This window comes from Cnephaeus nilssonii (genome assembly GCF_951640355.1).
Source record: "Cnephaeus nilssonii genome assembly, chromosome: 1".
Taxonomy (NCBI): domain Eukaryota; kingdom Metazoa; phylum Chordata; class Mammalia; order Chiroptera; family Vespertilionidae; genus Cnephaeus; species Cnephaeus nilssonii.
Genome location: NC_137072.1, coordinates 23,594,578 through 23,621,364, shown reverse-complemented (window position 1 = coordinate 23,621,364; position 26,787 = coordinate 23,594,578). Strand labels below are relative to the sequence as shown.

General features: G+C 37.2%; 1 protein-coding gene across 1 annotated transcript in view; it reads left to right on the top strand.

Moving 5' to 3' along the window:
- The window catches only part of MALRD1 (MAM and LDL receptor class A domain containing 1), a gene marked incomplete at both ends in the record, with an annotated part of 625,033 nt that extends 598,833 nt beyond the window's left edge, over nucleotides 1–26,200 (top strand). Inside the window, 2 exons of the mRNA XM_079776420.1 lie at nucleotides 22,908–22,983; nucleotides 26,120–26,200. Coding sequence (XP_079632546.1) covers nucleotides 22,908–22,983; nucleotides 26,120–26,200 — 157 coding nt within the window. The remainder of the gene's footprint in view (nucleotides 1–22,907; nucleotides 22,984–26,119) is intronic.
- Between the last annotated feature and the right edge of the window lie 587 nt (nucleotides 26,201–26,787).

Below are 26,787 nucleotides of genomic sequence, written 5' to 3'. Positions count from 1 at the left end.
AGCAGCCATGGTCCGATCTCAAGTCTGGAATGGGGAAAGGGCAGGCAACAAATAAAAGTTAAAGTCTGGAATTACTTGGTAGCTTTAAAGTAGATTGGATTATGTTTTACACATCAAAAACTAACTTTTAATCATTAAAAGAGACAATAATGTTATGAAATTTGCCCAAAATATATGTGAATTGGACCAAGAAGGGAGGATGATTGATAAAACACAGTAGAGAAAAAAAAAGATTACAAATCAGTTACCAAAATCCTAAGTCTCTGCTCCTAATAGAGGTAGGTGAAGTCCAAGACTTGAGATCCAAGCCAGTGTCTCTGTCTCTGACACACTGATTCATTTCCACATCTTCTTCCCTCTCCCTTGTACCTTCTCTTCTCATTTCCAAGATCTCAAACAAAAAGGTTTGATTCCCTCTACTACCCACCCCAAAATACCACCCAAGACTGTATTCTCAGTCTTTAGTGATCTCCCGAACCATTCCTTGTTCATGTTGCCGTGGAGGCCACAGAATGAAGCTCCCACTAGTGGGAACGAAGAGAGCGGAACTCCCTCTGAGGAACCAGACTGGCCTCAGCCCAAACATGAGGCAGACCACAACCGTAATTGCCACCATTCACTATACCAGCTTCTACAGACTGGAGCATGCTTATCTGAGGCCTTGGAGACTTCTTGAGGGTACATGACACCAATGGTTCCAAGTGAGTCATTTTGTAGATGCCCACATTCCATGCGTTTTCTTCTACATTGAGAAAGATTCCTTTGGCCTGCTGCTTCTCCTTTCTCATTTATTCATTCACTCATGTCCTCTTCTTTATCCACATCCATCCTGATTCTTATCAAAATAAATCACTTGTGGGAGAATGGCAGGGCAATACCCCGGGATACAAATAGAGAGATAATGTGAGAATGCAGTCCTCTACTCACTGTTTATATAACAAAATGGTCACCACCCAGAGGATGGGTACTAAGTACTCATTAGATCTTGAAACGTGGGGAAAGAGTAAATATTTGTCTTTCTATCCCCATTCGGTATTCTAAAGGAAGAATACCTGATTAGCCCACTGAGGTAAGGATCCCATTTCTGGCCAAATCCATGACGGGTGAGATAGGAGGCGAGGTCAATAGTATAAGCATGGCTGCAGGCACCCATATTAAGGCACTATAGTGGTGGGGATGGGACAAGAAAGAGGTTATTGTGAAAATTCTCTGAAAGGTATCCACAACAGCTGTCCCCATGGCCCCGACTCCACCAGAGTTTCATTCTGCCATGGGACTGTTGAGGAAGCAACAGCTATGACAGCCTTCTAGACTTGTTTATAGTAACAGAAAGTAGATCTGATCATCAAAATCTATACCTAGAAATCAAGATTAATGGGAACATATAAATAATGGACTATCCTTTCCTTACCAGCAGCCACATAATTCCCACTGCTTTCCTAGTGTAGACTATATCATCTTTAAAAAAAAATAAATTTATTGGAGTGCCATTCATTAATAAAATGATATAGTTTTCAAGTATGTATTTCTATGATACATCATCTGCATATTGCATTGAGTGCCCACCACCTAAATTCAAATCTCCTTTCATCACCAAACACTTGACTCCTCCTAATCTCTACTACCCCCATACTCCCTTTCCCTCTGGTAGCCACCATACTATTGTCTGTGTCTATGAGTTTCACATATGAGTGAAACATACGGTTCTTAGCATTTTCTGACTGGTTTATTTTGCTTAGCATGATAATTCTCAAGGTCCATTCATGTTGTTGCAAATGGCAGTCTTTCATTTTTTCTTACGGCTGAGTAGGTTTCCATTTTGTATATGTACCACATCTTTGTCTAATCATCTATCAAAGGACACTTAGGGTTGTTTTCATGTCTGGGCCACTGCGAATAGTGCTGCAATGAACACAGGGGTGCATATATCTTTACAAACAAATATTTTCAAAATTGTCAGGTAGATACCCAGAAGAGGAGTTACTGGGTCATAGGGTAACTCTATTCTTAATTTTTTTTGAGGAATTTTTATACTGTTTTCCAGAGTGGCAGTACGAGTTTACATTCCCACCAGCAGTGAATAAAGGGTTCCTTTCCAGTACAACCTTTCCAACAATAGTTATTACTTGTCTTATTGAAAATAGCCATTCTAACAGGTGTTAGATCATATCTCATTGTACTTTTGTTTTACATTTGCCTAGTAGCTAGTGAAGTTAAGCATATATATATATATATATATATATATATATATATATATATGCCATTTCTATGCCTTCTTGGGAGAAGTTAGACTATCATCTTTGCCTGGGGGGAAATTGTCAATAAATAGCTGCATTGTGGCACTTTATTCCTGAAGGTTAATGTAATAAATACACTAAGAAAACTTTTAAAAGCAAACATTATAGTTAGTTATTCTGAGAAATAAGATATCTCTGTGTGAGGATTTTTTTGGAAAAGTTTAGATCAGGAAATTTTCTAAAAAATTTTTATAAGATTGTTAGTTAGTGTGTGCTTTGCTGAGAAGGAAATTATGAGATCAGAATGTGCTCTTGGGAATGTCTCATGATTAAATTTCACAAACATTAATGAAGACTTCATATGTGCTTGTCTTGAGAGATCTCAAAGATATATAAGATGATTTCCCTGCTCTCTGACTCATATTCAATTGTAATATATGTTAGACTATGATGAGTATCATGGTAGAAATGTAAACCAAAATACTTTGGGGGTAAAATGGAAGGGGAGAATGATCAAAAGAATAATTTTTAAAAATATTTCTGATAAGAAACAGAGGCAATTAGAATTTCAAAAGCTGGACATGCTGCCCTATATAACCCATTGGAGATATAAATGTTCTTGTTTGAAAATCATGAATGAGTAGTCCTGACCTCCAAATAAAATATCTATTTCTATAATATAATCTCTCCACCAGAGCTTTCCCCACTGCTAAAACCTTGTATAATAAATAATGTGGAGCTTTGGAGGCAGAAGTTTAGCTGCTCATGTAGTTTAGGATCCCTGGAGAGGCCTAACCTGGGCCCAGCAACGAATATTTATCCTTAACAAAAATCATAACCTTGCTTTCTCTATGCCTCAAGGCATTCAGCTGCTTTTGCAGCTAGAGTATCACCAGTGAGCCTGCCCTGGTTCCTGAAATGAATACGTAGCCTTAGCAAACTGGAATTCCACCTGGGACAATGACCACAGTGGTCTCATAATGCTGACACACTTTGGTCTGTCTGCATGTGTGTCTGCCCACAAAAAGTGTAGCTGTTAAGGCCCATGAGCCTAACTCTCCAATCTCAGTCCCTTGTGAGACATATAGTGGCCATGCTCTGCTAATACTGCTAAGTGTTTGCTTTGGGCAAGAAAAGGGAAATTGAGAAGGGGAATTCAAAATCTTCTCCTAAAAATGGGATCCTCCTCCTCTTCCTCTTTCTCCTTCTGCACTTCCTCCTCCTCCTTCTCTATTTTAAAGAGAAGCCTATGCAGCCTGATACTTTCCCCTTAATACTCACCTTTGTTTTCTTGTCCCGAAATGGTGGAAAAGGCCCATAAGAGAGGACTCAAAGGAAAAGGAGTATTTGTCCCAAGCGGGTCACATTTTTGCTCCTCTTATATGAGCCCTCCTTCTGACGCTGTGGCCAGGGATTCCATAAAGCCATAGCTCTTCTTCTTCAGTGTGGGATGAGTGGTGCACAGGGCAGGTCTTGCTCGGTCACATGGAGGTGATATATAACAGGGAGCTAGCATCCCGATGGATTAAGAGAGCTCCTAAGGGGAGATAGTATTTGCATTGAGACTTGAAGGATGAAGAAACCAGGCACAGATGAGGAAAAGGAAGGAGGGGTAATAATAAAATAAAATGAAATAAAATAAAATAAAATAAAATGTGGAAAATCATGTTTTCAAAAATGTCTCACATAGTATACAGAATATGGGAAAGGAAATGGTAAATTACACTTAGAACAGGAGGTTGTGGAGAAGTGGTTAAAGAATTTTGAATGTCTAAATAGATTTCAACTCATTAAAAAAAAAAATAGGACTGAGTTCTGGCTATATTCTGTCTGTCCCCAGATCCACTCTCCACCTTCCTCAACCAAAGAGCATGGAGAAGTACAGAAGGTAAATCTGGAGACTTGACCTTTTTGGATTGCATTAACAAGCTCTCTTCTCATCTGAATTTGTTATGTTTGGCCAAAGTGGGGCACGTTGAGAGAGGAAAGAGAAGGGTCTGGTTATTCATAATCCTGGATTCTTCCTGCAGCAGTGTTCCAGGGAGGAGCCTCTATGCATTCCACAGGGACCTTCTCCCATACCTTTCCTTTTTCCTTCTTCCCACCTGGGGTGATAACAGGCCTGATGTCATTGGCCCTGCTACTGCACCATCTTTTATTGTTTCTCTACATTCTGGCTTTGCAAATTGCCACTTTATCAAACACTCCTCAAATTTTCCAACTTGAGTATTTCAGCTATTTCCTGCTAGGGTCTTAACCGATACAAACCAGGAAAGGTTTTTAAACAGAAGAATGGCAAGCTCACGTCTGTGTTCAATAAAAGAATGAAGAGCATGAAAATAGATGAGAAAGAGATTGGCAGTCTAGAGGACATACACTTGTTCAAGAGGTTTAGGTGAGAGATGAGAACTTGAAACTGAACAGTGATAATTGACTTAATATAGGAGGTGAGAAAAATGCAAGTATCAAAGTTGTTTCAAGGGTGTTATTCCTAAGCGACTGCATAGGTGATAATGCCACTAACAGAGATCCAAAACCCAGGAAGAAAGATAAGCTTGCTTTTGATAATAGGGAAGAAAATTACTTTAATATTCCACATTTTCTTATGTATAAAATGAGGAACTTTAATTCAATCAATTTTCCAATTTTCTATCATTTATAATCCACACCACAATTTAGGACTTGAGTATGTATTATGTTTACTATTACTTATATTTATCTTTAAATAGAGTACATTTTTTATTTAGTTTTCTCTAGAGAAATAATATTCATGAAATCATGAGTTTAATGTGCCATTTATATATATTTATTATAACATTAATATAAAATGTAACTATAAAGTTAAAATGTTTGTGTTGCCTAAATTACTCTTTCTTATAACCATTGTTTCACCTACTACATAATAGGAAATGATAATTAAATTATTTTAAAGCTATCTCCAAGCTCCAAAATTGCATGATTCAAATGGAATATTGAACTTGATTCTTTGAGCCCTGAGTATTCCAGGGCTATTAGGGTAGCTTTAATCTGAGAAGTATCCTACCTTAATCTTTGCATTACAATTCCCTGAGAGAGTTAATGCTTATTTTAAAAAGTAAAAATGTGCCTAAGTTGTAATTCGATATGAGACCAAACATTTGGCAAATCTATCTGTGTGGTGGTCTTGACCACACAACTGACTGGTGAAAACAGCAATGTCTGGGACTCAGTTGTAATTCTATTCACTGATAACTCTCTGGAAAGCAGGGACAGCATTGTCTGTTTATCTTGCATCTTGCCTAACACATGGTGTGCATTTCATAAATAACATCTAGGGAAGATGAAAAATAAGATGGCTGGGATTTGTAGATTTACAATAATACATCAAAGTCTTGGAGTTCAGGCTCTATGGGCTGATTATGCTCAAGACATAAATGAGTAATGCAAACTGCCACCTTTCTAATATAAAATGTAGAACAAACTTTCAGAAATGCTGGGCTTAATGCTTTCTTTACCATAAAAATAAAACATAAAAGGTAAGACTTCTACCAAAGCTAACCACAAAAGTGGTGTCCTCTGCAAATCTTCCCAGGGCACTTTGGACAGAAGTAACCATTTCTGCCTCTGAGCTCCCAAAGCACTTAGTTCTCAGCTTGTTTTTCACTCATCACATTTGACTTCCCAAGATTTTGAGCCTCTTGAAGGCAGGATCCTTGTGCTATTCATATTTATATCCCTAAGTTCACAAGTAGCAGTTAAGAATTCATCTCAGTAAATATTTGTTAGGTTGAATTTCTCAGCCTATTTACAATAGTATGTTGGAACCCAAATGAACAATTTATATTCCAAAGCACTCTTTTACTTGGCCATAATGCTCCAGAATTTATTCAGATTAGAATCCTCACAAGATGACTCTAAAAGTTGAGCTATCATTGTTGGGTATTCTTGAAGAATTTCCACCCAGTTGACTGAACTGCATTCTATTCTGTGAAAGTTGAAAGCAAATCAAGGAACAACAAATGATTCTGCTTGTATGACTCTTGGCAGACTGATTATTGGAGTCCACAATGGACTAAAAATCAGTCCATAATCAGAAGCTTAAATACTAGGATATTAATAAAGAAAACCAAAATCTGCAAGTATAAGTATTCAAAATCTATGGAAAAAAAACTTAGCATCAGAAAACCTGGGCACTTCAGGGGGGCAGGAAATGGAATTTAGTTACAAGAGTAACTGTGTTCACTTTCCCCCAAATTATCCTCATACCAGAGCATTTAATTTAGATGTACATATATATGTGACAGATTTTGCTCTGAAACTTCTGAAAACATTGCTTGGCATCTGTCAACCTAATGTAATTACCAATTTTACTTATAAAGGTATTGTTCTCCTCATTCTATTTTCTTAGAGAAGTCATTTTCAAATTAGTATTTAGATTAACTCTTTTCAAGAAAATAGTTCTCATATTTATTAATGGAACAAAAGTAGAAATTTTATATGAGTTCCAAAATGATTTGCTATTTTTACTGAATATTTAGTCATTTTAAAAATAACTAATTCCATGATAGTTAGAAAATATATTATTTGACTAAACAAAATTAGTTTACCTGCCATGTGTCAGGAATACAAGTCTTGAATAATACCGGCTTCATTTGGTGTGGACCTGTGTGTGGTTGCAAATCTATTGTCATTGGACACAAACTCCAAATAGCTCAAGAGATGAACTATGGCCCTAGCTGGTTTTGCTCAGTGGATAGAGCACCAGCCCCGCAGACTGAAGGGCCCTGGGTTCAATTCCAGGCGAGCACATGTACCTTGGTTGCAGGCTCACTCCCTGGCCCGCCCCAAGGGCCGAGTGTGGGAGGCAACCAGTCAATGTGTCTCTCTCACATACATGTTTCTCTCTCTTTGTCTCTCCCCCTCCCACCCTTTCTCTAAAAAATTAATGGAAAAATAACCTAGGGTGAGGATTAACAACAAAAAAATAAATGAAAGCTGTATAAAGATTTTACAAGCACTTTACTGTATACCGGCCCAGGTTCTAATGGTTTGGTCTGAAGACAGCCACGTTTCCGTTTTGAAACAGGACTGTTTGGCAGAGACTGTCCCCTGGACAGGATTCACGGCCCTTTCCTCAGTTCACTGTAAACCTTCCATAGCAAAAGCACAGCATTTCAGCCCATGATATTTCTGTGTTGCATGTGTTTCCTTGTATCCAGCCATCAGAGCAGGTCAAGGTGTCGTAGGAAAATCAGAGATGCTCTTTGAAAGAGGTAACCCGTGTAAAAGAGGAAGGACAAGAAGGCAGTCGAGTGAAGTGTGTTATTAGTAAGTCATATAGCTCTACCATGGCATGCAGCAAATACATTCAGCAACTTTGACTGCAGAATCAGAACAACACTTAGGTTGTTCTTTATCGGTGTTACTAGAGGGAGGATAAGGGATTTGGAAGAGGGGAGTGGGAGCAGCTTCATAACTTTTCTTCAGTAACTGCTTTGCTATCCTCCTGATAGACTCCTTTCTGCTTTCAAATCACATTTCACATATTTGTTTTTTAAAAGCATCCTTGGGGACACTGCTATAAGTTTAGCACTATGTTTACTGTATTGAATTTCTAGCTCATTAATGACTCAAAGGACAGATTGACAACAGAACTTAAATGAACAGCTTATTTTCATCTTTGTAAAACAAAACACACATAAATCAGAAACTCGTAGTACTTCATTCATATATTTGCTGGCAAACATTTATTAAGCACCTATTATGTGCTTGGCACTGTTAGGAGCTGAGAATATAAAAATAAAAAATAATTTATACTCTCGTAAGAGAGGGCATATAGAAAAGCAAATAATATCAGTTCTCCAACAAGTGTATCTTAATAGGACATACCGTTGCTTTCTGCAAAGCACCAGAGAAACACAGTCAAGGAGAAGCTGGATTTGCTCCGAAGTGGAAGTCACATGGTGGTGACGCGAAAGAAGGGGTCAGTGAGATGCGCCGTATCATGCAAGCCTGAAGGCTTGGGTTGAAATCACTAGATGACAAGGAGGAGGGGCATTGCAAGGAGGCAGAAGCACTCGTGTAAAGGCACGAGTTGTGACAGAGAAAATCATGGTTACTGTGAATAAAACGTAGGTCAGGTAAGAGAAAATGAGGGAAATATACTGGGAATCAATAGGGTAAAGTTCCTTTTTAACAAATCTACATAGAAAGCTAATTGTGCTGTGTGCTTATAATTTGACTTGAAGTTTCAAACATAGGTTGTTTTTAAAACTATAAGACAATATAGTTTTATTCCTTGTTTAAGTTTTTTAAGTATTATAATTGAGTTTATTCATGGTAAAAGACAATTTTAACTACAAGTATTAAATTCAAAATAGGCTCTATTTAAAGGAATTTGCAAATATTTGAGAGTCATAATAAAACAAGTCAATTTTTCTAGACAAATTCTCATATAGTGCTGTCAACTTTAAAATCATCTAACAAGGTTTAGAAAGAAGCAAGTTGCTAGGTGATTGCTAAGGGAATGAAGTCTGATAATTAACTTCAACACTGCAATCTATTTCAATCAAACGATTATGTATCTAAGAGAATTCAATAAGGAAATTAGAGTGAGTTTCACATAGAGAAATTTACATGAAAAAAGCATTTCATTTTGATCAGAGGAAGTTATATAGTACTTGGCCCTTCCAAAAATGGAGCTTTGAGATCTCATTTCATAAGGAGAAAGAGAAAAGAATATTTTCAGAAGAGTTAGCTAGCAAAAACTTATTGAAGGAAAATAAGTAAGCCAAGCAAATGAGTGTTTACTCATCTGTGGACTCACAGTGTAGAAAAAAGCCATTCAAGCTATTTTTTTGGTGAAGGATCAGCTCTGTTTTGGCTTGTTGTTTTCAATTCATCACATATTAATGTTTTTATAAGAATTGGGGAAAAATGAAGTTAAAAGATATAAAATACTAGTCCAAATGTTTTATTCTTAGCCCCAACAGACATAAATTTACTCTGTCAAATTGCTACAAATGTTTCTAAACACTGGTTCTCAATTTTCGTATTTATCTCATCATGGAACAATAAACAGAATAAGACCAAGCCATAAATAAGTCACACTCTGAGTGGCTCTGTAATAGAGTCCATGACACATGCTCGGGACTCAGTCGTAATGTTTCCTGGAGAAACTGTAAAATGAAGACTTTAGCTCTGCCCAGAGGAAGTTAACATTCAAGTGACAGAGATATGAATGTAAATAAATAAATGCAACTATCCATTTTCTACACAGATTCTTACATAAGGTTTTCAACTTTAAATTGTCAAAAAAAACTTAACAATGAAGCAAGTTGCTAGGTGATTGGTACTGCAAATCACAAAGATTGATTATTACCTTCAATATTGCAATCAGTTTTCAACAAAGGGATTATGTGTCTAAGAGAATTCAATAAGGAAATCTGAGTGAGTTTTCATACAGAGCAATTTACGTAGAAAAGTATTTCATCCCAATTAAAGGAAGTACTATATGTTCTGTGAGTAAAATGCACTGCGCATAGTGGAGTATAAAGAAGAGAAGTGGTTTTTCTGTTGGCTGTATCAATGAGTTCTTTCTCTCCTTTTTTCTTTTTTGCTCAATCCCTCCACCTGTCCAACTCCCCCCGCCCCTTCCCGATAATTGCCAGCCTGCTCTCTATCTATAAGTCTAGTCTCTATTTTTCTTGTTAGTTTAGTTTGTTCACTAGATTCCACCTATGCATGAAATCATAAGGTACTTGTCTTTCTCCTATTGGCTTATTTCACTAAGCATGATGTTTCCCACGTCCATCCATACTGTCAGAAAGGCTAAATTTTCCTTCTTTTTCCAACCGAGGGATGTTCCATTGTGTAACTGTACCATAGCTGTCTCACCCACTCATCTACTGATGGGCTCTGACTGTTTCCAAACTCTTGGCTATTTAAATAATGCTGCAATGAACATAGGGGATCATCTATTCTTTTGAATTAGTGTTTTGGGTTTCTTCGGATACATTCCCAGAAGTGGAATCACTGGGTTATAAAGCAGTTCCATTTTTAATTATTTGAAGTAATTCGGTATTGCTTTCCACAGTGGCTGCACCAATCTGCAGTTTTTACCCACCATTGCACTTGCTCCATTGGTACAAATATCAACACAGTGGGAAAGTATGTTATGATAAAATTAACTGACTTAGATTGCACTTTGATTGAATCTCTTACCTGCCGGAAACGGAACATTGAGACATTGGAAGTTAAATGTGAAAAGGGAATCCGGGTCAACCTTCATCGCTCTGAATGGTCGGAGCTATTCACTCATTGTTTAGTTGAGACATTGGTAGTTAAAGCAACGTGCACCCGTTAATCATATGTAAATTTTTGCTGATTGTCTATTATTGGAATTTCCAGCCTAAAGGATATGGGTGTATCTCAGAACCCCAATAAAAGGGATGGCAAAGGCCAGAGCAGTGAGTAGTCCTCCCGCTAGAGGTGGGCTCCCGCCTGGCCCCCCATTTACCCAAATTAATTCTTTTCCAGTCTCTTTTCATTTTGATTGCGGCCTTCTCCAGAAACCGGACCTGAACGGGAACCCTGAAACACATGGGACGTGAAAGGGGCTCCCACACTTACCCCTGTGTCTTACTCTGAAAATATGTTTGAATGGTGTGGCCCCTGGAGATGTCTCAGGACCTCCAGTGGTCCACGGACGGCACTCTGGGAAACGCTGCCCTCGCGCCACTGAAGCATCACTTGGAAGGCTCACTAATGCTCCCGCAAGTACTGTATGTCTCATCATTCGGCCATTCTCATATTATTAGACATGTAGATCGTATCTAATCTTTCATTGTTATCAGCCATTTGTGGTGAGCCTTTTTCTGTATAAATCTGGGTCTTCCTCTCTAATTGTTTCCTAAAGGTTGGCTCCCAGTAAGTTTACTAGGTGAAGCAAACATCCCCAAGTGTACTATCAAATACACTTCCAAAGGACGCTCCCGCTCTGCATCTGGTTCCCGTTAGGTGGCTGTGAATGTGCTAACACTGCAGTCAGGAGGGGAAGCCCAGTGGAGACTGCGCTCCCATTGGCAGCATGGGGTCTCCTGCAGGTTAAGCTACAGGAACCTGGGTCAGCTTTATTCATGCTAATTGCATCCATATTCCTGGGCATGTTCCCACTGAAGCACTCTGCCACAGCAAGATCGCATTAAACGGTGACAGGTTTTGTGGTCAGCGATACTGATTTCCTGCCTTAAAAGAGTAAGAGGAAAATAGAGCAGCTGCTGTAACATGTGAATGAGTTTAGCGAAATTTGGTGTCCTGATTGTTTGATTGTGTGACCCCGGATGATTAATCCTTTCCTCTCCCTTTTGTGGCATTTCTGGTTATGTTTGCGAACCCAATTCTCTCTGAACTTTTTCACCCAAACATTTGGTTCAGCTTGTTCCTTAAAGGCTTGGAAATGAAAACGAGCTCATAAACATTCCCTTCTGTGTTTTTTTTTTTTTCAAATTGGCTTGCTTCTTTTCTTCCTTTCTATTTTTTCCCAGATTGTTTGTTTTAATTCTTTTTTAAAAAAAGTCATAATCTTGCCAGAAGTAGATACTGTTATGTAGCTGATTATCTCCACTAACTAGTTAGCATGATTTCCCCCTTTTTCTTTAGCAGTAGTAAGATAATACATAGTCATGTACAGTCAGTGAGAAAAGGTTGATTGAATAGACTCAATTTATTCTTTCTTATATTGCCTCATGATGTCATGCAATTCATTATACCTATAGATCCTTATGACAGATTTAATGTGCCAACTCTAATAACATACTACATATTTTAGTCTTGGTGACTTTTTTATGATAAACACAAACATGAAAATGTCCCCCCACCCCCAAGTCAAATTCTCTAAGGCCCTTCTGTGCATCAAGGGTTCCATAAAATTCATTCACCTTCTTGCTACCACCTTCTCCTAGACAGTTTTCACTAAGCACTTGTTGGCATAGTTTTAGTCTGATATTTTGAAAGGTATGAGTGAACAAACAACCTACTGAAACCCATTAGTATTTTTTCCTAAGATAATGTTTTGAGGGCTTGCTACTTTGTTAGCTAGATTATGGTAACAGGATGCACACAGTATAAGTTAAGTCTTCTCTCCTGCGTTGGAGAAGATGTGCTTCTAAGTACCTGGTTTGTTTCTTTTTGAAAGTGTGACCCTATGTCACTTTATTGTCTTGCTTAAATTTGAATTCATAAATCTTAAAGGCAAATTTGTATTCTACATTTAATAAACATATAGACTCTCACTATACCCATTTCATGTGCTGTCTATCTCATTACCTCTGGCTCAACTCTATTTTCTAGTTCTCAGAGTCCCTTTCTCCAGCTTCCTATCTACTTTTTATTTGTTTTGCAGTCTTCTATAGTGCTTACCTTTGCAAACTTCCATAAATCTGTCCTTATTTCAAAATAACAAAATATTGTCTAACTTTTAAAATTTGTGATAACTCTCCTTATAAACAGTCTATTCAAACAGACTGAAATTTGGATTGGAAATGATCAGAGACCAGGTGTAACATAAAACTTGTCTAAGTTTCTAAGAAAAGAAATATGATGGTAAGTGTGAATTATGTGCCACTGACAATTACACAGGAAACACAGTTTACCAATCTCTTTCTATTACTGTGAGTTCAAAGTGACCAAAACAAAAAATAAAAACACCTCAGTTTCATAGGTTTTAAAATCAGGAAACAAAAAGAAAAAAAGTATACGTATTAATTTTTATGATGAGACAGAGAAAAAAGTTATGAACACCCTGGTTAAGAAACATTAAAAATAGATACAAGTAAAAGTAGAAACTCAGAAATATTTTATTTTTACTAGGATTTTGTAATATATTTTCCTCTTTTCTGAAAGACGAATATACTCAAAAGGGCTTCATACAAAGTCTTAGGACTAGAAACATTTGTGAAAAAGCCTAACTGATGAGTTTATGTATTATGTAGATCTTCTATGTCTCCCAGGCCAGGTAGAGTGGCTTAAGGTAGTAGGTGTCCTTTAGGTCCAGTTCACTGGAGCTGGGCACTCCAGGTGTACACCCTCCTATTGTAGTTGAGCCTTGATTGTCGTTGGCACTTTAATGAGAGGGATTTACCCCCAGGCCAATTCGCTGCAAGGACTAGTTGTGATAATTTAGAATCAAAAGAGCTTCTGCTAAGTGAAATAAGCCAGTTAGAAAAATATCTCACTCATATGTGAAATCTAATGAACAAAATAAACTAATGAACAAAATAGATCCAGAGACATAGAAGCATAAAACAGACTGACAAATCTCTGGATTGGGTGGGTTGGGGAGAGATTAACCAAAGAACTTGTATTCTCTGCATAGCCCATGGACACAGATAATAGTATGGTGGAGGCCTGGAGGTGCGGGGGTGTGGGAAAACAAGAGGGACATCTATAATACTTTTAACAATAAAGATAAATTTTAAAAGATAAGCTTCCCAGATAAGGAAAGCTAAAGGAGTTCATAACCACCAAACAGGTTTTACATGAAATGTTAAAGGATTTTTTGAAGAAAAAGGAGAAGAAAGAAGAAGAAGAAGAAGAAGAAGAAGAAGAAGAAGAAGAAGAAGAAGAACAACAACAACAACAACAACAACAAGAAAACAAGAACAACAAGAACAACAAGAAGAAAATGGCAATAAATACGTATCTATCAACAAATGAATTGAAACAACAAACAAAGAAGCAGAACAGAAATAGACTCAGATACAGAGAACATTTTGATAGTTGCCAGATGGGAAGGAATTGGAGGAATGGGTGAAAAATGTAAAGGGGTTAAGGAATACAAATTGGGTTTTACAGAATAGTCATGGGGGTGTAAATTACAGCATAGGGAATATAGTCAATAATATTCTAATAACTATGTATGGTGTCAGATGGGTACTAGATTTATTAGGATGATCACTTAGTAAATTATATGTCTAATCACTGAGGTGTATATCTGAAATTAATATAACATTGTATGTCAACTGTAATTGAAAAATAAAAAAAAAAATGATTTAAATTTTTAAAAAGTGTTTAAAATTGCAGGTGGAAATAGAGAGAGTAGAACTGAGATTCACTTTTCTGAGACACCCCAGATTCACCATTAATCAGGCTAAGCAAAATATAAGGTAATAGGCATGACTCTCAGAATAAATGAATTCCATTCCCACTAGTGAAATGGTTGTATTTCATCATTTAGATGGATCCTTAGTTTTAAAAAATATGTCACATGTACTTTTATGGTTAGTAAACATTTTCCTCAATAGTAACAAATCAAGTATTTCATAGCCTAAAATGTATTCTGATAGTTATACATGGATATTTCATGCCTCTCATTTTTCAGAGATACATATACTATATGAGGAACACAGACCATTATTTTTCAAATATTATAAAATGAGTTATTAATACCAAATATATTTTTCTCCAATAATATGACTTTTCCCCATTTGTATGTAATAGAAAGGGATAGAAGGGCCTTCTCTAGTCTGTTAGACTCTGCTCATCTTCAGGGAAGCCCCCAAGCTACTCTTCTGGCTGCCACTTAACTTGCTGAAAATAGAATGGAAAGAGTAGTGGGCAAAAGTAAACTCCTGCCCCACTTAAAGTCTTGTACTAAGTGGAACAGAAAACTAATACAAATGTGGCTCCGTGATAACAACAGCAAAAAATTAATGTCTTCTCTCTCTGGATACCAATGACGTATATTGTTAGGAGGGCATTGGGGAACAGGGTAGAGAGGATAGTGAATTTTGTTCCATCATTAAGCCTTCAGACTATATGCATTCATGAAATTACCCTTCCTGTAAACATTTGGTTGATTCCTACTGCACTAGGTACTTCACTAGATGCTGAGGTAGAAGAGAAAACCAGAAAAATCCTTGTACTGTCTAGTGGGGGGGGGGGGGGCGAATCTCAGTTGCCCCATTTGTTAAAAGTCATTAACAAGATGATTACAAAGGTCCTTGATAACTTTAAATTAATAGATCTAATTTTAAAATATTAGTAAGTACTACAGTGATTATTTGATACTTCCTCATTGTTTTTCTTTATGCTGATGTCACTTCATTAGTCCCAGGCATTGGGGTCAAGTTTAAAAGTGGATATAAATGACAAAAGGAGGAAAGAAAAAGAAACAAAAGTAAAGAGAATAGCACTCAACTATTAGTGGGCATCTATTTGTGGTAGGCATTTTATGAACATGCAATTTCATCTAAGAGACAGAAATTCCATATCTGCCACCCTCCAAAAGAAGTTCTAGAGACAAGTTCAAGTTCTACAAGTTTCATGGATATGTTGATCAGCCTTGTAAGTCCAGTACCTAATGCAGTGTTTAGTATATAGTATGTGTCCTGGAAATATTGGACAAATTTAAATAAATATGAAAGATGATAAACAACATAATCAACATTATGTCCTTCTACCCCTTAAGGAGTGAGTGACTACATTGTAGAGCATCATTTCCCTTAACTCAGGACAATCATTTTTTGGGATATTAGAATATTCTTTAACATTTAGAAACAATATCTAGAAATTATTTTATAGTGGAAGTATGAGAGCAATTTCCTTCACACAAGCATGCCCAAGAAGTATATTTTAGTAAATTAATTATCATGTTTAGCTCTTCAAATCACCTTGATAGCTGCATTATAATTACCCCAATTTCATATAGTGTAATAAGAAAACTTAACCAGAGCAATTAGACAAGAAAAAGAAATAAAATAAATCCAAATTGGAAAGGAATAAGTAAATCTATCTCTGTTTACAAACAACCTTACTGTATTTATAGAAAATTCCCAAAAATCTACAAGAAATTTACTAAAGCTAATAAATGAATTCAGCAAATTTGCAGGATATAAGAACAACACACAAAAATCAGTTGTTCTCTTAAATACAAGTAATGAAAAATCATAAAAATATATTAAGAAAGCAATCACATATGACAATAGAATATAAAAGAATATAATAATACCTGGGAATAAATTTAACCAGGGAGGTGAAAGATTTCTATGCTTAAAAGAATGAAGTGTTACTAAAAGAAATTAAATAAAACTTAAATAAGTGAAAAGACATTTCAAGTTTATAGATAGGAAGACTTAGTATTTTCAAGCTGTCAATACTTGAAAGTATTCAAAGCAATCTATATATACAACCCACTCACTATTAAAACTCCAACAGCCTTTTATTTGCAGAAATTCATAAGGAAGAGCAAGAACACTAAAGAGCCAAAACAATCTTGATAAAGGACAAAGTTGGAGAACTCACACTTCCTGATTCAAAACCTACCATAAAGCTATAGCAAACTAAAGGTGAGGTCTGAACAAACTAGTATACATGGACTAGAACTGGTAATCCAACTATAAACCCATACATCTATGACCAATTAATTTTTGACAAGAATACCAAGTACATTCAATAAGAAAATAATAGTCTAGATGCTGCTGGAACAACTGGATTTTCACATGCAAAAGAATGAAGTTGAGCCGAAACCGGTTTGGCTCAGTGGATAGAGCATCGGTCTGCGGACTGAAGGGTCCCAGGTTCGATTCCGGTCAAGGACATGTACATTGGTTGCGGGCACATCCCCGGTGGGGGGGGGGGGTGCAAGAGGCAGCTGGTCGATGTTTCTCTCTCATCGATGTTTCTAACTCTCTGTCCCTCTCCTTTCCTCTCTGTAAAAAGTCAATAAAATATATTAAAAAAAAAGAATGAAGTTGAACCCCTACCACAAATATGCACAAAAATTATTTCAAAATGGATTGATTTAGACATAAATATAAGAGCTAAGCCTGGACAGTGTGGCTCAGTGGTTGATTGTCAACCTATGAACCAGGAGGAGGTCACGGTTCTATTCCCAGTCAGGTCAGGGCACATGCCCAGGTTGCAGGCTGGATCCCCAGTGTGGGGCATGCAGGAGGCAGCCGATCAGTGATTTTCTCTAATCATTGATGTTTCTATCTCTCTCTCCCTCTCCCTTTCTCTCTGAAATCAATAAAAATACATCTTTTTTTTATTTAAAAAAGAGCTTAAAATCATAAAAAAAAAAAAAAAACCTAGAAGAAAACATATGAGCAAATCTGCATGACCTGGGATTTGGCAACGCATTCTTAGATATGATACCTAAAGCATAAGAACAAAAGAAAAATAACTAAACTGGACTTCATCAAAAACTTTCATACATGAAAGGACATTATGAAGAAAGTGAAAGGATAACCTACAAAGTGGGAGAAAATATTTGAAATTATATATTTCGTAAGAGTTTAATATCCAGAATACACAAAAATCCTACAATTCAACAACAAAGAGCGCAACAACCCAATTAAAAAATAAACAGACTTGCCCAGCCAGTGTGGCTTAATGGTTGAGCATTGACTCATGCAGGTTTGATTCCTGGTCAGGGCACACGCCTGGCTTTTAGGTTCCATCCCCACTAGAGGGTGTGCAAGAGGCAGCCTGATGGATATTTCTCTCTCATTGATGTTTCTATCTCTCTCTAAAAATCAATAACAAATATTTAAAAAAATAAGCAGACTTGAATAGACATTTCTTCAAAGAAGATATACAAATGGCCTATACTAATGTCATTAGTTGTTAGGGAAAATACAAATCAAAACTACAATTAAATACTACTTCACACCTATTAGAATGGCAAAAACAAAACAAAAAATAATAAGTGTTTGTAAGGATGTGGAGAAATAGAAAAACCTCATAAAATATTAGTGGAAATGTAAAATGGTGCAGCTGCTCTGGAAAACTGTTTAGTTCTTCCACAAAAAGCTAAATAGAATTTCTATATGACCCAGCAATTTTACTCCTAGTTATATACCCAAAGGAATGGAAATGGGGACTCAGATAATTACATGCCAATGTTCACAGCAAAGTATTCACAATAGCCAAAAGATGGAAACAACTCAAGTATCTATCATCAAATGAACAAACAAAATGTAGCATATGAATACAATGGAATATTATTCAGCCATAAAAATGACTGAAGTTTTTGTACATGCTACAATATAGATGAACTTTGAAAGCATTGTGCTAAGTTAAATAAGGCAGACACAAAATGGTAAGTATTGTATACTTCACATTTCCACTCATATGAAGTATCCAGAATAGACAAATTTGTAGAGATAGAAAATAAATTAGAGGTTACAGGAGCTGGAGGAAGGGAAAATGTGGAGTTACTGTTTAATGGCTACAGTTTCTATTTGTAGTTATAAAAACATTTTGGAAATACATATTGGTGTGGTTGCATAACATTGTGAATGTAATGAATTCTACTGAATTGTACATTTTAAAGATAATTAAAATGTCAATTTTTATGTTATTTTACTACAGTTCTCAAAATTAATAACTAATTACAGTAAATTAATATCAATATTACTTTTAAAAATTAAATTATATGTGTTGAAAGAATTGTATGATTTGTGAATTATAATTCAATGAGGCTTTTAAAATACAAAGTGAGCAAAAGTAGGTTTACAGTTGTTCATATGGAAGATAATACAATAATTAATAAATAATAATACACTGTTAAACTGTGTTTCGTGTACTCACAACTATAAACCTACTTTTGCCCACCCCTGTATATATAAAATAAAATAAACATTTACCTCAAAGTCATGTTTACTATATCAACATAGATGAGTTTTTGTTTTAGTCTTTTTTATTATCTTCATTGCCCATTTACAATAATTTCAGATACCTTTAATAAACCCTTCCATGTTTTTAATTAACACTAAAAAATATTTTAGTCAATAATCCATGAAGTGAATTCCTTTAGAAGTATACATATGCTCACTATATTTAAATTGGAAATTCCCATCAGAATTGCCCTAGTTCTGCACTGACATATCTCTCTTAAACCCACTCAGAATTCCTCTTTATGCAGTTTCTGCACATATTGGATAAAGCATGGCATTTAATAATAATTTAAGTGAATGCATAAGTTATGGGTGGAAAACTGATGTGATCCATGCAGGTTTTCCTTTCCTCAACTCTAAACGTCTAAGTCAATTCCTTGCTGATTCCTGGGGGTGGTTAGATTCTTTGAAATCTCAGCTCTTTCCGAACCATCTGCCTCTCTACAAATAATAGAAGTTAAACATAGCATTTTTTTTTAGCCTAATGCAGACTTACCATTGCACCATATAGTGTTAGAACTAGCAGAAACACATCATAATCAGTTTGTTTTCCTCATATAAGGATTCATCATTTGAAGTAAAATTGATTATGTTTGAAAACCAAACTTACAAAATTGAGGAGGATAAAAAATTATATCACAGAACTTGAAATCGTAAATGTATGGAGTTGACACCAGAAATCCATTTAATGGTAGTATTTATGGGTGACGAGTAATATTTTACTTCACAAAGAAAAGATATTAAGAATTAATCCTAATAATTCAGAGGTTTCTAATATTGGGAGACATCTTTTTATCTGGAAAAAATAAAAGTGTGAGATTGCTAATAAAGATAATTTGTAGTAGGAAGGATTAACCTTTGTTCCACTCCCACTATTCATACTGTGACCCTTTCCTCTTTATTACAATTCCACATCCTTCCCCTTAAGTAGCACACTTCCTTCTTTGTGGTCGCTCAATCCCCAAAGGGTGGCCACCTACATTTTAATATAAAATTGCTTAAGACAAAATCCCTTCTGAAGAAAATTAGATTCAATAGCTGAATTAACAGGGCTGGAAAATGGATCAATTTACCTGACTTCAGCCTGCTAATCTTGGTCTAGGTCATCTGGGCCCCAGCAGTCCAAAGCCAAAGATAATCACCTCATATTAAGATTTTCTGTGTTCTGTGCCTCACTTCTATCCAGTTGGCTGCCAAGCCTGTCCCTCATCCTGGTTGCATGCCCGGCCTTTGCACCATCTGTCCTGTCTGGTCCTACGGTTTGGGCTTCCTCCTGCTTCCTTTTCATGGCAAGATTAATTTTTATGAGCTGCTGGTATCTGTGGCTATCGCCTCTTTACCTACTGCTTAATTTTTATTCTGTTTTGATTCTCCCTACCTCCATGTTAATATCTATCTCCTGTACCAGCTTTTGCTTTGACACTTGGATGCATCTCAAAACTGCCCTTCATTTCGTACCAAGTCTCAACTTTGAAAGCAAACCTGCTCATGCCCCAACCCAACCATTCCTGAGCTTGCTACTCTGAGAACTTAACATTGATTATTCTTGGAGGAAGAACAGGCAAGGAATCAAGCACCACTTGTTTGATTTAATTGGAGCAATCATAAGTATTCAATTAATGACACTTGTTGCCTCATCGTTTAAGAGTATTCTATGATTTTTTTTTTCCCAAAATGTAATCCACAAAAAGGCTGCTATTGCTCTCTTCATCAATAACCAAAATGTAGACACAGTGAGGGTGAACTGGTGAGATTATTGAATATTTAAGCCAATGGTATAGACACAGTGGTGGGCAGGAAGCTTGGAAGACACTGAATCCACAGGGAGAATGTATTGCCAGCCAAACACACTTACCCAGGTTATACGGCCGGGCTCACTCTTTTTAGAAGAGGACTATGTGGTTGGTATGGTGGATAAAATAAGAGGTCATACCTGTGACAACTTATTTTCAAAAAGCATAACAGCAAGAGCTTCCTCTTTACTCTCTTTTCTTTTAGGATCGAAAGGTATATTACTGGCAAATTTGTCGTCATTATACTTCGATTAGTCAAAAGTATTCATGAACATATTTTTCCTCAGGACACCTGCAATCATTCTGGAATTGGTCTTTCATTCTCCATTATGTGTATGTGTGCATGTATATTTGTGTGCATGACTGTGATCCTTCCTCTGTCTTTAGGAGAGTATATTTGCATATCCAATTATACATTTTTCTGTCCCTGTGATGGGCATTTTTTCTTTATCAGCAACTATTTCAGGCTAGTTGTCTTCTGATAAGCCTATTGACTCTTAAGTAATTAAAGTATAAAAAGAAAATGATCGCTTAGGATCCCACTATATCTGAGTCAATTATGTGGACTTAGACCAATGTGTGAGATTACCAAGGACATGCCCATTTGTGATTCATAAAAGGAAAATTAACATAAAGAACTCTTCAAAACACTCATATTTAACTTTTCTGTTTAAAATATTAAAGACTATGATGCCATAAATCTTTAAGACATACACTGTCATGAAGAATAGTCCTCAGAATGTGAGGACTTGCACCTTTAAAGTCTCAGGGACTTCAAGGTGGCCTTTTCTTATAATCAGTTCAGCTTTGTATTATACTAGAGGCCCAGTGCATGAAATCGTGCACGGGTGGGGTCCCTAGGCCTGGCTGGTGATCAGGGCTGATTGGGGCTGTCTCACCCAGTCCTGACTGGGGCCTGGCCAATCGGGGCTGGGCCAATTGGGGCCTGCTGGCCAGGGGTAGGGAAAGGGGGGAGGGACTGAGGGAGGTTGGCCAGATGCGGGAGGTTTGACTGCAGGAGGTTGACTGCGGGAGCGCACTGACCACCAGAGGGCAGCTCCTGCATTGAGCATCTGCCCCCTGGTGGTCAGTGCACGTCATAGCGACTGGTAAACTGGTCGTTCTGGTCATTCTGGTCAGTCAGTTGTAGGTTGCTTAGGCTTTTATATATATAGATTGTTCTTTTTAATATTTTCCTCATATTATTTGAGAAATATTTTAAGAAGTCAATTTTAAAAATCAACTTATGCCATTTTTGTCTTTGCCTGGGTTTATTTGGATCTAAATATTCAAAGGATAAATAACACTTGCTTTCAAGAATGTGGTTGCTTTGGTGTCAGGCTAAAAAGTCTTTACTTATAGTAATACTAGAGGCCCAGTGCACAAATTCGTGCACGGGTGGGGTCCTGCTGGCCTGGCCCCAATTGGCAGATTGGGGCCGGGCCTATTGGGAGGAGGAGACAGTGGGAGGTTGGTCGGCTGGCCTGCCCTGATTGGGGCCATGGGCCGATTTGGGTGGTAGGGGCTGATCAGAGGTGGGGCTGGCTGCAGAGAGGGGCTGTGGGTGGTGGGCCAGCCAGCCCTGCCCCTGAATGGGGTGGGTGGGTCGATCGGGGGCCAGCGGCCTGGGGGAGGGACAATAGGTGGTTGGCCAGCTGGCCCTGCCCCTGATCAGAGTGGGGGGGGGGCAACTGGGGGTGGAGCTGGCTGGGGGAGGGGCCGCAGGACAATCGGGTGCAGACCCTTTGGGAGTGGGGCCAGCTGGAGGGAGGGGCTGAAGGAGGTTGGCTGGCTGGCCCCACCCCCAAAGGGCCTGCACCTTTGGGGGTGGGGCTGGCCAATCAGGGCGAGGCCGGCCTGGGGAAGGGTCATAGGGGGGTGGGGTTGGCAGGCCGCCCCACCCTTGATCAGCGTGGGAAAGGCTGATCAGGGTGGAGCTGGCTGCGGGGAGGGGCCGAGGGAGGTTGGCCGGCCAGCCCCACCCACTGATCGGGCAGGTTCGTGGCCACAGTGGGCATCATAGCGACCTGTCATTCCGGTTGTTAACGGTGTTCGGTCGCTGGCTTTTTACTTATATAGATATTCTTAAAAATATGTATGCAGACTGGACAATGTGTCTCGCAAAGATTTCTACCAGATTTTTACCTAAAAATTTACTGTGGTACATTTTAATACTTATTCTTTTCTCTTTCTTTTTTTGCAACCCCGTGTGCTTTAAGGAAAACTAAAGGAAGTGTTAATTGTGCATTCGTTAATCCAGTGTACGGGAGCTGGAGCAACCCAGAGAAATCAGAGGTAAGAGACGGCGGTGAACTGCATTGTTTCAGAAGCGAACACACACACATACACAGTGCTGTTTGAACACGTTTTACTCAGAGGAGCGATTTCATCTGAGGGTGGAAAGGAGTTTCCGTCTCTCTAAATGTGCTATGAGAATTTTCCATTCCAGGACAGTTTCAATCTGCTTGTAAAATCAGTTCACTGTTAAATGGCTTTGTGGCCACTGTTCATACTCAGAGAACTGACAAATCTGGAAAATATCTGTTTCACCCACAGAATGTTAGCGACTCACAGTATCTACTCATATTTGACTAGTTCAAATATGACTGTTCTTCATATTTTATTGTCAAAGACAAAAGGGAGGATGGCATTCTGTGTTCTCTTGTGTAGGTGTGGACAATGAGGGCCTTTACCTGAAAACTCAGAAGATAAAGAGAGAAATAGTGCATTACATCTTTCTTGGCCCATTTCAGGGCTACTCCTTACTAGCGTATGAAGTAGGCTAGAGCGAACATGGCAAGTAAAATCTTTCTCATCCTTTTCTTAAGTGGATAATATGAGCCTTCTTTTGGGCATAAAATGGTATTAGCCATGACACATCGCTTTCTATCTCTGAAAGCTTCCTCACATCTGATTTTAGAAATGTTATATAAAATTTAATCTCCTGTCAAGGTGAGCACATAAAAGTTTTAATTTTCCTCCATTATTTTTTTATGAAAATAGGTCATGAGCAGTTTGTTATTGTTCTTGAAAATAGTAGCAAAGGTATCAGGTCAGGTGGTTTCTGGTAATTTTGAGGCTTGGCTGGTGAGGCTGAAGTCTAACACAACCTTTGACTTTTTTGTTTTCGTCAATTATGATGTCATACACACTGTGAGTATTGTTTTGGTAGGATTGAAAACAAGGAGTAAGATATTTCCCAGAGCACGGAGATAATTAATTTGGGTGGTCTGTCAAGTCAATCAAGACATCAAGTAAAAGTGATATCTATTCCTAGTTAATGGGTAATAAATAAATAAGTGCATGTTAAAGAAACCAAATGTATCTTTTTGACAACGTAGGAAGGTATGATACAGTGTCCCCAAAAAATGTATGCACACTTTAACAGCTGGTAGCTCAATTTGGAAAATGAAATGGATTTTAATAAACACTGCCTTTATAATTATTCAAAGTGTGTGCATACATTTTTGGGACACCCTATATATACACCTATTTTCATTTTTACTAAAGAAAAGAAATTGTAATCTTTTTATCTTTAGCATAGCTTAACTTTTAGTACCTGAAGGAGAAAATTATATAAGAATTAAATGTAGTGTTTTAAATTTGGCATTTTAAGTATTAATATCTCATCAACTGAAAATAATTAACTGTATGCTCGGAAAGTGTTAAGGATCCTTTACTTTGTACTGAGAAGGTGGCTTCTCTGGTGACAGGAAGAGGTCCATTTCAAAGACCCACCTTTCACATGCTTTTAAGATGCTTTCTACTATGTGTACCTATGGCAGGGCGACTGATGACTCTAGCAAACCTTGGAAGCAGTTTCTTTTTATTTTATTTTCTAATAAAAATTCCCCTTTCACATTCCTTTTTCCTTCCATTACAAATGGCTAGAGAAAAAATCCTGTAATTGCTCTTGACCTTTGTTGCTATTTTGATTTCTATTTTTTCAGAAACAAACGCCTTTGTATTAATTAAACTGTGTTTCTTCACTGACATTATAACAGAGAAATAGATTTCTCCAAAATACTCTTCCAAACACTCAGCGAAAATTCTCATATTCTGATACAGAAATTGAGATAATTGTATAATTGTACCTGCCACCAAATTCAACAATTATCAACCCATGGTCATTCTTTTTTTTTTTTTTTTTTTTAATATATTTTATTGATTTTTTACAGAGAGGAAGGGAGAGGGATAGAGAGTTAGAAACATCGATGAGAGAGAAACATCAATAAGCTGCCTCCTGCACAACCCCTACTGGGGATGTGCCTGCAACCAAGGTACATGCCCTTGACCAGAATCGAACCTGGGACCCTTCAGTCTGCAGGCCGACGCTCTACCCACTGAGCCAAACCGGTTAGGGCCCATGGTCATTCTGGATTCACTTCTATTGCCACCCATTTCCTCCACCCACCAGAGTGGTGATGGCGTTTTTAGATTTTATTTTCTTTAAGCAGTTTTAGGTTCACAGTAAAATTGAGCATGCAGTGCAGGGAGCTCCCATTTATTCCCTGCCCCCACACATGCATAGTCTCCTCCACTGTTAACAACCCGCACCAGAGTGCTACATTATTAACAACTGATGAACCTACATTAACTTGTCATTATCACACAGAGTCCATAGTTTACAATAAGGTTCATTTTTGGTGTCAACCAGAATGTTTTTAAGCAAATTCCAAATGTCATTTAATTTCACCTATAAAGACTCAGCTGCACATTTAAGGGATCTAACCACAGTATCTCACCTAAACATTTAACAATGTTCCTTGATACATCAAATATTCAGTCAGTGTTCAATCTCCCCCAATTGTGTCATAAATAAGTATGGGCATTTATATTTGTTGTTATTGCTGCTATATTTTTTTAAAATCAGGATCAATATAAGATAATATGCATCCAAATTGTTAGACTTGTCTCTTAAGTCTCTTTTAATCTCTAGGTTCCATTTTCTCACTCTTATATTTTTCTTGCAATTTATCTGTTAAAGAAATCAAGTTGTTTGTCCTATAGAATGTCCCAAATTTTAGATTTTCTAATATACTCTGCAAAATACAATTCTCCCAAATAAAAGCAATTGGTTGTTTCTTTTATTGTTTTGTGTAACATGTCTATAGTAAATACAGCAGACTTAGAAAAACCAGCACCATAAAGAGTAGCAGTCAAGATACGGACAAGTGCATACCCTCCACCCACCAGAGGTGAGGATAAGGCAGTGGCTCTGAAGCACAGAAGACAGCACACACTGAGACTAGACTGAGGTGCCAGAGGTACCGGCAGTGTAGCCTGGGAGTGAGTGCTGGGGAATTAGGGATGTTCCACTTATTACTCCAGTGGAAAATCATTAAAAACTTGCTATATTCTTCATGATCTGGAAAGAAGTCTCTTATTTTAATGCCTAAAATTCTATTCTTTTCAATGTGTTTTTCTTTAGAGTTCTACATACTCCTTCCCAAATCCGCTATATGGCACAACATCAGGAAGCCTGCAGACCGTATCTAATCATCTCAAATAGTATTGTCAAGATCAAGTATCATCTAGCATGTAGAGTATATAGAAAATTACAATCTGTCAAATGTGATAGAAACTCATCTTATGCAATAGTAAAAAATGAAAGTTTATTCAGAATACTACTGTAATTATTAACTTTAAGAATAAATATTCTCACTGAATATATTGAATGGTTTCATGGAATTTGAATCAGAACCTTATCATCATTGTATATCTGAATATTTTAATAAAATGTTCTACTTAAGTTTCTTGTTTTCCTTTGATTTTACCACCATTATTAAAATAATTAAATAATTGAATAATTCATTATTAACATAATGAATCAAATTGTTTCAGGTCCTGAATAATAGAAGTTTTAAAATGCTTATTTAGATTCCATAGAGCTTAGAAACAAAGGTGAACTATCTCAGCATACAAACTAGCAGGAAGGAAAAATCATAGTAATCCTAATCAATGCAACTATTGTTACATAAGACCAGAGAAAAACCAAGCAACGCTTAGAGAAATGGAGTTACACTTTATTATTATTATTATTATTTTAATATATTTTATTGATTTTTTACAGAGAGGAAGGGAGAGAGATAGAGAGTT